We start from the raw sequence: 10,583 nt of genomic DNA on the forward strand, positions 1-10,583 counted from the left end.
GGGAAACCTTGGTAGTACTTCAGGTCTGGGATGAGGCCACTGTTGCTGCTGCTGCTTTGGCTGTGCCTCTCTGGGAGTCTGGCTGGGAGAATCCAGGCTTTGCTTTCCTGTGATTTGTGCTGGGGATCTGAGGGGAAGCACTAAATATTGTCCAGTTCCTTCCTCGATTGCTGCAGCAATTCCTTCCTGTGAAGTTAATTGCATCCCATGTAAATGTGGCTTAAAAATTTGTCACTCAGGGTCCCAATCTGCAAAATACTTTGCTTAATAGAACTTCAAGTCCAACCTAAAGCATGGGTGCTTTCTGAAATGAGTTATGGCAGGCTTAAAATGGTAGAATATTGGTAAATACTCCCCTTGGCGTTGGAATAACATTCTGCTGGGTGAAAATGTGTGTTATGGAATGTGCTGCTCTGTGCCAGCGCAGCCTGTGCGCGGTCACTCTGAGACGGGAATTGGCAGCCCTGTTGCAGAAGGTGGAGGGGCAGGTGGTGAGTTCTTCTGAGAGAAGTGACAGAACCTGGGGAACAGCTGAAGCTGTGCCAGGGCAGGGTCAGGCTGAGTACCAGGAAAGGTTCTACCCCAGAGGGTGCTGGGCACTGCCCAGGCTCCCCAGGGAATGGTCCCGGCCCCGAGGCTGCCAGAGCTCCAGGAGCGTTTGGACAGCTCTGCCAGGGGTGCCCAGGGTGGGGTTGTTGGGGTGTCTGTGCAGGGCCAGGGGTTGGACTGATGATCCTTGTGGGTCCAACTCAGGATATTCCATGATTCCATGAAATATCCTGTGATCCTTTCACACAAGAGCCTGACGTCCACAATCCCAGGCTGAGTGACCTGGGAATGGTAATGAGGTTCTGGCCTCCAGGCACCTGCACCATCCCTCTCCTGGAGCCTGGGCTGCTCTGGGACAGCTCAGGGATAGCTCAGGGAGAGCTCAGGGAGAGCTCAGGGATAGCTCTGCTGGTTGCTTAGCAGCTGCGAGCTGCAGTTCGGAGGTGCAGGAGCCGAGGATCCCGGTTCCCTTCCCGCGCTCCGGCTCTGCTGCCTGCCCTTGCTCCAGGAGCCTCCCGTGGGGCCAGAGACACTGCTGCTGGTGTGGGGTAAGCTGTCCCTGCTCATCCATCACCTTTTCCTGCTGTTGTCAGCCCCGTGACTGGCATGGTGTGGGACTGGCTCACCCGGCTGATCCTGCACACCCTGGCACAGCAGGGGCTGGCCCAGCTCTGCTTCCCGGGTGCATTTAACTCTTACTGCCCTCGTTCGTGGCAGCCAGACTGCACAGCTACAGGCCAGCCTTTGGAACTGAAATACAATGGAATGGTGACAGGTTTAGGATCGTTTTGTTGTTTGGGTGGTCACGCAGGAATGAAATGCCTGGTTCAGTGGTTTGGTGACAGAGGCAGGTCCAGGATCACAGGGATTTCTCAGGCTGCTCTTCCCTATGATGGTGACTAAACCTTGAAGGTCACACTGGCAGCTCAGTGACAGAGCAAGAATCCCTTAACTGCAAAAGATGGAGAAATGGGGAAGGCTTACAGCTCCCTGAACAGAATTAGCCTTGCACTCCTGGTTTTATTTTTCTCCTTTAGACAAAAACTGAAATGACATAATGTGGAAATTCCAAAGCATTTATCCTGTGTAGGTGCCTCTTTGTAGGATTGTGAAATATGGTGATTTCTCATGAGCTGAAAGCAGAGTTTATGGGCACAGTCACAGTGTGGAGTTGTCTTAAATCATTGGGACAGAATGTAGCTGGATTGGAGGGTTTATATCTGCAACTGCCTCACAGGCTTTGGATATTAACATAAAACTGATGCTTAGAACTTTGCTGATAAAGAAGTCAGTGTAGAGGAATTATGACTGAGAATTCAGAGTAGGTCATGCCTTTTGTATCCCAGGGGAGAGGGCACCTGGCAGAGCCCCACCAGCCATGCACAGCAGGTCACCATTTACAGCTCTGTTCCTGCTGTGTCTCCTCCTACACCCCATCCCCTGCTTTCTGCTCCACTTCCAGGCATCCCTGTGTCACTTCTAATCCTTGGCCCTGCCTCTGAGTGCCCATGTAACCTGGAGCAATCAAATTCCCTGATTCCTTCCACATCCCTGGCAGTGTCCAAGGCCAGGTTGGATGGGGCTTGGAGCAACCTGGGACAGTGGGAGGTGTCCCTGCCCATGGCAGGGGTGGCACTGGATGGGCTTTAAGTTCCCTTCCATCCGAAAGCACTCAGGGATCCTGTGATTAATGACTCTTCATAAAGCGCTTTGACCTGTAAACTGCTGCATTATTACAATGTTTTTTATTGATCATAATAGGCCATGGAGCATTTAAAAGTCATCATTAGATATTAAAAGCTTCACAAAGCAAATTATTCCATGCTGCCACGGTCCCTTCCTTGTCCCCTGGAGCCGTCTGTATCTTATCTATATTTTAATTGGGGAAATGATATGCACTCAAGAATAAATCTGCAGCTAGAGTTGTTCATCATGGATTGTTTTCTTCATTCAGCTGAAGGTTTGCCTGGGGCACCTGGCAGAAATTTTGCAAGCTTCAATCCTGCCTTCAGATCCCTGGGTTTATATGCTTCAATCTGTTTGGAATCTAATTTCACACTGTTTATACAACCACTTGGTGATTTACATTTGTGCAGGGACACCTTGTGTAGGAAAATGCTACAAAATCCTTGTAAGACAGGTGGAAGTTAAAGCTCTGGATGGGTCTCGTGATGCTGGGCCACATCCAAACCCATGGTTAAATAATTAAACCAGGACCACTAACAGTTGGTTTGAGCATGAATGGCTGCTGCAAATTAAAACATGAAAATGTTACCTGCAAATTAAAACATGAAGATCTTACTCAGGCACTTCGATCACTTTCAGGTGTTTCGAGGAGAAAGTGCTGTATGTGCTCAGATTTCCCTTTGCTAACCTGTGCTGTGAGGAGCTGCTGACAGTGTGGCTGTGTCTGTGTGTGCAGGGCAGGAGCTGGATCGTGAAGAGGAGCTATGAGGATTTCCGGGTGCTGGACAAACACCTCCACCTGTGCATCTATGACCGCCGCTTCTCCCAGCTGGCAGAGCTGCCCCGCTCCGATGCCCTGAAGGACAGCCCCGAGGTAACCCAGAGCACAGGCACCATGCAGGGGGTGGGGTTTGTCCAAGGAATGACCTCCAGGGGAGGTTCAGTTGGGTATCAGGGACAATGTCTTCCTGGAAAGGGCTGCCAAGCATTGGAAGGGGCTGCCCAGGGCACTGGCGGAGTCACCATCCCTGAAGTGTTCAAAAGTGTGTGGATGTGGCACGTGGGCACAGAGTTTAATGGTGGACTTAAAGATCTTTTCCAGCCTCAGCAATTCCATGTAGTTCTAGCACAGAGTGGTGTTAACGCAGCCTGGGTTACATTTGAAAATTGGCTACCGCGAATGAAGTCAGTGTTTTCCACGCCTAATGTCAGTGATTGAGGGGAAAATGTCCTGCAGGTTCAGACCAATTAATTATGCTTCTGAATCTGGATCAAGAAAGCAGCTGTCCTTTGATACTTTAAATGTGAATTTGGTTTTGTCTTTGGAAACTTTGTCCATGCTGTGGGTATTTCCTGGCTTAGTGTTACCAGCTCATCATTCCCAGGAAATCATGCTGTCTAAGGCTGCAGCACTGCAAGAGCAATCCCATTTGGAGAGCTAAACTTCCATTTTAAACTGAATGCTCCTGAAGTGTTTTTGAAGAGCATTTGCATTAGTGTGTTATTTAAATGGTCTTTAAAAAGCTCTTTTTCCTCAATGAGGTTTTTTTTTCCCAAAGAGATCCTTTTCGTTTCTTGGCTTACTGTCTTCACCTGGAGTACGATGAGCTGGAATTACCTCAGCTTCTCACTGCTGATAATTGAAATATCTATTCATGTCCAGAAAAAATCTCCTGGAAGGCAGCAGGTGCATCTTGGCTGCATCGTTTTGGAGGATGTGGACACTGGAATTAGTACCCCCTGGAATTTTACAGGGTGTTTGCCATGGAATATTAGGAGCCGATCATGCAGCCCCATCACTCAGCAGAGAGACTGATTTATCACTTGCTTTGGCTTCACACAGGGTATTTCTGAGGAGGATTTAGAGTTTAAATTCAGCAGAAGCAGCAATACTCAGGACAATTAATTCCTGGTTTATTTTTGATTATATTTTAGGCATTCCTATCTCTTGCATCCTAATTTGTACTACTGATTTAACTGGACTTTAGAGCTTGAGCCTGAAAATCTGCATTCTGTCCACAAGCACAGAGGAGGTGAAGATGCTGAACAACTCTGCTGCTCTGTGAAATGTAACTCTGCAGCTGTGGGGTGTCTCATCATATATTTTTTATTTTGAATTGGCCACATCGGAACAGATGGTTGAGGAGAACAATGTTTTAAACAGTCCTGCAGATTCTGGGCTACAATGCTGCTTTATACCAGTGTCACTGTGAGGCTTTGGAAAGACCTCAGTGGCTTCTCTGTAATAAAAACCAGTTTACTGCTACAGAAGGGACATTGCAAAGTGTATTTTTAAACCCCTCTTCTACTGCTTGAAATGTTACTCTTTGGCCAGGGGGTCAGTCTGAGTTGCCACATTCTTAAGGCTTTGCAAGAGCGTGGAAGTGGCAGGCAGGTGTTTGTTCACTGAGTGGTTCTCAGATGTGTTTGGTGGCCCTAAGACACACGAGTTGTTTGTATGTGAGGTCCATGATGAGGGGAAGGCTTTAGATTTAAGGTATCTTGACAAAGGAAGTTATGAAAATCTGCATGAATCTTACAAAATCATAATAATAACTATTACTTTCACAGAGAGCTGCTTCTTTACCCTTTTTTTTTTGGTGTAACCATTATAACTCTGTGTGTAGCTTGCTGTTCTTTGAATGACAGAAATATATTCATTTGCAGAAGGGAATGTATTTCTGTGACTCTGGCCTGTGGCAGTGGGTAATTCCTGGTCTCCCTAAGCCTGCAGAAGGCTCTTCAGGGGAAGGTGCACTAACAGAACCACTGTGTGTGTGTTTGTGTCCCAGCTGGTCACCCAGATGCTGATGGCTTACCTGGCTCGGCTCTCCAACATCGCAGGCAACAAGATCAACTGTGGTCCTGCCCTCACATGGATGGAGGTACAGCACAAACCTGGGGTGTTCCTTGTCTCCTGCCCTTGGGAAAGCAGCAGGCACACACCTGCTCTTTCCAGGCCTGTTGATGTCCCTGAATTCTATCCTGGATGCTCTATTCCCCTGTTACCAGCACGTGGAAGGTGTAGGACACACAGAATCAGATCCAGCATTAAGAGTGTGGGAGTTTTTTTCCTTGTTACCTGGGTTTTGTCTCTCAGAAGCATATTGTCCTGCTGATATCCACAAATAGAGGAGGTGGCAGTCCCAGTGGGCTGCCTGGGAACGCCCAGTTCAGGGCTGAATCTCCCAGTAACGGGTTGCAGAAGGCTCACTTATTTCAAAGCTCACGTATTCCTGCTCTCCGTTTTGCCAAGGCAATGCTGCAAGTGTGGCACATCTCTAAATCTCAGCTGTCTCTGTTACGGTGTTTCCCTACTCTCTTGGGGTTTTTTAAATCGTTTTTCCCTGTGGTAGCTCCAAGCCCAGCAAATATTCCATGCCCCTGTTGGCTCCCCTGCAGACAGAGGCAGCCTTGTGCTTGCAGTGACACAGTTTGTGTGTTGTGAACTGCAGCTGCAGCTCTGCTTTCAGGTTTGATGGTCTTGGAGCCTTTAAACAATAGCCCTCACTGGGGAGGAGGGCAGAGAGGGCTGGGTGAGTGTCCAGCTGTCCCTGCTCAGGCTGGCTGCAGACGTGTGCCTTTCCATCACTGCACACCAGGAATAGAAACAGCTATTAATAGACTGTCGCAGCTCCTTTTTAAATGGTTCTGATAAGGATTGAGTGTGTTTTCCTGCAGTTTTCCCCACTGATATCCTTCTCACCCTGAAATCCTTTGGGATGAGAAAAATCTTGGAAAGCTGCAAAGGGAGGGAGGAAGTTGTAGAGAGAAATAAAATGTAGGAATTACAGCAACAGGGTGGGCCTGGAGATCACAGCAAACCCGCTGCACATGCAGTATAGAATAACCTTTGTGACTCACAGAGATTCCTACAGAATTTTACAGAGAAGTCTGGGAGGTTTGAAAGTAGGCTGATGATTGCAGGGGGGGTGCATGTTTTCTTAAAAAGAAAATAAGTCGAAGGGTGGGAGAAAATGGAAAGCAGCACTAGTTTTTGGTTTGACAGCATTTCCCCCTTCCCTCAGTACCTCCAGCATTAATTCCACCTTGTAGAGGATTTTGGTAGCACATCTGTGTTGCCATGGAAAACCACCATGATCTGGTGTTACAGGGAGGTGCAGACCCTCACTGTGTGTCACTGTTTGTGCACAAAGCTGCACCAACCCAGCATTTCTCTTCTCAGTGGATGGGGACACCCGACCTTCTGGAACCCCCCCAGTGAGTTGTTCTGTCTGCGCTGTGCCCTCTCTCCTGGGGGCCTGGGCTGAGCTGTCTCGCTCAATCAAATTGAAGTCTCTGCACCACTAAAATGCCTCCTCACTTGTCCTCAGCTGCCTCACAGTCTCCTGTGCTCTTTGTTGCAGATTGATAACAAGGGGAATCACCTGCTGGTCCATGAGGAATCATCCATTAACGTCCCTGCTATTGCTGCTGCCCATGTCATTAAGAGATACATTGCTCAAGCAGCAGATGAACTGTCCTTTGAGGTAAATAAAACACTTGCATTCCTTGTTATCAGCTACAGATGAGTGTAATCTGTGTCTCTGGGCCTGTGTCCCCATCAGGAATATGTCCAGACACTTCCACAATGTTTTGTGAGGTGAAGCTTGGAAGATTGAGTTAAATATGTGGTCTGCAGTGATTTGGATATGGGCAGATGCTCAGTCATCTTTAAAATACAGCTTTGCTTGGCATTAGTATCTCCTGATTAACCAGCTCCTGCCAGCTCCTCTGGGCTGTCCCTGAGCCGAGTCCATGTGTTTTCTGTTCAGGATGACCGTCCCTGTGTGTGTGGACACAAGGTCATTTCTCCTTGCCCAGGTTACACCACCCATGTTCCTCTGAGCAAGTCCCTGTCTGTAACCATTTGTAAGAGCTTCTGCTCCCATGAGAAGTAAAGAACCAGACTGGCAAAGGATTGCTACTTAAAGGGCAGGTGATGAGCTAAAACTGCTCTGCAAATCCAGTGCAGGAGTTGCTATGGAGCAAATCCCTGAATCTCAGGATGGTTTGGCTTGGGAAGGACCTTAAAACCCATCCCACTCCACCTCCTGTCATGGGCAGGGACACCTTCCAGTAGCCCAGGTTGCTCCACATCCCATCCAAGATCTGGAAGATCAGACCCGGGAAGTTTTTGGCTGTCTGGAAGTTGTTTGTTTTGCCCAAAAAGCAGCAGTCTGGGCTCTGGTTGCCCTGTGCAATGGTACTGTTTCTATAAAACATGCGAAGGAAAACAGTGTCCTGAGGAGCTTTGTGATCCTTGGTGTGCAGCACGGGAAGGAAAAATAACTGTGATAGTCTGGTGCTGCCAGGGGTTTGTTCATGTTCCAGTCAAGGCAGTTATTAGTATACCCCAAAGAACTGTGTGACCAGAGGCACGTGTGGGCACGGCAGCTCTGAGCTGGAGTCCAAGCAGCACAGGATCCAGGCTGGTTGTCAGCTCATGAGAGCACTAAAGTGACACTCCCTGCTTGTAAATCTTGCTCTGTGCAGAGGGGAAACTGAGGCACGTGTGGTTTTCAAGGGTGTGCAGTGAGACACCTCAACAGAACTGACATGGAACAGGATCAGGGGTTTTACAATGCTGGGTCCTGTTCCCTAATCCAAATGATCTCTTTATGTTTACTGTTCTTCATTTCTGAAAGGCAGTTGCACAAACAGCTGACTGGGGTTTGCTCCCCAGTTCTGAGGAACATCCTCAGTGTCTCTGCTCCTGTGGTGGCAGCAGTTTCCTTCATGGACAATTGCTTTGCTCTTGGTTCACTGTTTCCTGGAGCAAATCACTTCCCCACATCTCACTCATCCCTGTCTGCAAACTGGGGATTGTCTTTTCTGTAAAACACTTTGGGATCCATCAGTGTAAAATGTCTGGTGAAAGTTGGGCATTACTGGCACAAATTTTTGCCGTACCTGCCTGCAGTATTTATTTAGGTTCTGCCCCTTCTCATTTTCTGTAATAGAGGCCACACAGAGCTTGATTCAAACCAAGCCAAATTTAGTATTGATTATACTGATTTCCTTTTGAACTATTGCAGTATTACATTTTGATGGGAATGAGCAAAGCTTTAGAAAACCTGTCTGGTGTCCTTGGCCATTTTCCATCCCATTGCTTTAACACCACCTCTCCTCTGTTCATTTTGTAACCCTGGGCAGCTCATCTGGGGCAGGTTGTGAGCTACAGAGGCAGCTCTTCACTCTTTGCTGTGAGAGGGAACAAGGAGACACCTCAGTGCCTGCAGACACATGGACGGGGCAGGCAGTAAAAATCAGTTCAGCTACTTGAGAAGGTTTTCCCAAGTGTTTGGCACCGTCACTGCAGCTTGACCAGAACCCTTCTGTACCCCTTGCCAGGGAGCCTGCCACTCTTTGGGCCCTTTTCCTTAGGAACAGCTGTATCCTGTGTGCTGGATAATCCAGGAGCTCTTCCACCTCCCAGCTTGGCTTTGCAAAGGCAGATGTGCAGCTGCTCCGGAGCTTTGCAGTTTTTTGCAGTGCTGAGACTGTGGTTATTGGAGGAGTGCTCTCCTCCTGGCTGTGACTGATGCTGTCAAACTTTTGCAGGTGGGGGACATTGTGTCTGTCATCGACATGCCACCAAAGGAGCTGACCTCATGGTGGAGAGGAAAACACGGCTTCCAGGTAGGCACCAGCACAGCCACGGCAGTGGGACTGGAGTGAAGGCAGGAGCCTCAGTGCTGTGTTCCTGGAGCTGCTGAGCCTGCTCAGGGTGGCTCAGGGGATGAGCAGGGTGTCCCTTCCTTGGTGTCAGGGGACTCCCCTGCTCTCTGGGCTGGGGCTGGAGCAGACACAGGGGCTCCACTGGAAGTTTCCTTCCTCCCTCACCATGGGAAGGAAGGAGGGCTGGCCGGGCCGGTGATGGACAGCTCGCCTGATGGCAGTGGAAGCTTGTGCTGCACCCCCTCCAAGGCAGCTGGCACTGTTACTCACATCATCCCCTTCCTTCCAGTGGCTAAAACCAGATCAGGCAGAACATAGAGAATTCAGAGAATTCCAGTGCTGCTGACTTGGGCAAGCCACCCATCCATGTCTGTGATTATTGTGTGGTGTTTTTATTGCTGGTCCCTGTAAATGTCACAGCACAGAGATGGAGACTGGGTTTTCAGAAGGTCCTAAAGCACCTGGGGATCAGGTACCAAACCTTGGGTGTTGAAATGGCACTGTCCTTCCAAGGAGTTTTTAATCTGTAGTTTGCTTTTGCTGTTAGGAAATGTAAAAGCTTTAAAAGTCTCTATTAACCAAGCAAACTCCAGAGCCACTGGAGGCTGGGGGGACTGACTTGTGCCCTGTCTCACATTTCAGCTGCCTTCAGCCACAGGGATTTCCATCTGCAGCTGCTGTCTGTGAGTGGGTGGGATGAGGAGTTTGCTCTGCAGAGGCTCAGGATTGCCCAGACACTTGTGTAATTTGGCATGGAAAGTCTTCTCAAGCCTCCTCAGGTTCTCCCTGACAGACTTTCCCGTGCCAGACCCAGCCTGTGGCCCGGCTGCTGTCAATGCCCAGCAGTTGGATCTCCCAGTCCCAGCTGGATGCAGTGCAGTTACACCATCCCAGTGCTGGCTGCTCAGCCAGGGCACGTGAGACACAGCTTTTGTTGGTTTTGTGTCGGGTGTGGGAGTTCAGATGACATCTCATTTGTAAAATCAGAGCGGCATGGACATAGACTACCTGCTCTGAAATTTCATTTGTTTCTAGGGTCAACACACTGGTACTGCTTGAACAGACCTGTGATTCTGAGCTGTGTTGTGGCTTTGCTGGACTTGTGTTCTAATCTTAGAAGCCCTAAAGCTGTATTTGCTGTACTGTCACAGAATCACAGAATGGCTTGGGGTGGAAGGGACCTTAGACATCAGTTCCAACCCTCGGTCAGTTAAATGCTGTAATACTGCTTGGAGTGATCAGCCTTTGCCATGTTTAACTTCCAAGTGAATCAGTAAAGCAAAACAAAGCTGCTCTGTGGTCTGTGCCTGAGTGTGGACACTTGCACAGGGTTTGGAATCCCTGTGTGGGATGCAGATCCCATTATTCAGTGTGGGCTCCCTGCTTGCCTTCGGGCTGGCTGACACTGGGGCCAGGTCTGAAGAACAGCACTGGTGATTAAAGGCACCAGGAGCAAGGCTGCCCATGTGCAGTTTGTCACAGCCTTGTGCCTCTCAGATCACAGCGATCCTGTTTCCCAGCATAAAAATATGGCGATGAGCAAACTGCCTGAAAAGTTTGCTTTTTCTGTGTACAGTCAGGCTTCTGAGCAGCTGCAGAAATATAGCACTATATTCTGGCTTGACAGAAAATTAGGGGTGGAATAATCTTGTGTCCTTAATTACAAG

The 10,583-nt window shown here is 48.8% G+C and overlaps 1 protein-coding gene across 1 annotated transcript in view; it reads left to right on the forward strand.

The window, feature by feature from the left end:
* ARHGAP32 (Rho GTPase activating protein 32) overlaps positions 1-10,583 on the forward strand; it is a 176,095-nt gene that overhangs the window by 94,953 nt on the left and 70,559 nt on the right. The window contains exons 7-10 of the mRNA XM_017738338.1: positions 2,972-3,109; positions 5,028-5,120; positions 6,603-6,725; positions 8,800-8,877. Of these exons, the coding sequence (XP_017593827.1) occupies positions 2,972-3,109; positions 5,028-5,120; positions 6,603-6,725; positions 8,800-8,877 (432 nt within the window). The remainder of the gene's footprint in view (positions 1-2,971; positions 3,110-5,027; positions 5,121-6,602; positions 6,726-8,799; positions 8,878-10,583) is intronic.

Source organism: Corvus brachyrhynchos, unplaced genomic scaffold (genome assembly GCF_000691975.1).
Source record: "Corvus brachyrhynchos isolate BGI_N302 unplaced genomic scaffold, ASM69197v1 scaffold46, whole genome shotgun sequence".
Lineage (NCBI taxonomy): Eukaryota > Metazoa > Chordata > Aves > Passeriformes > Corvidae > Corvus > Corvus brachyrhynchos.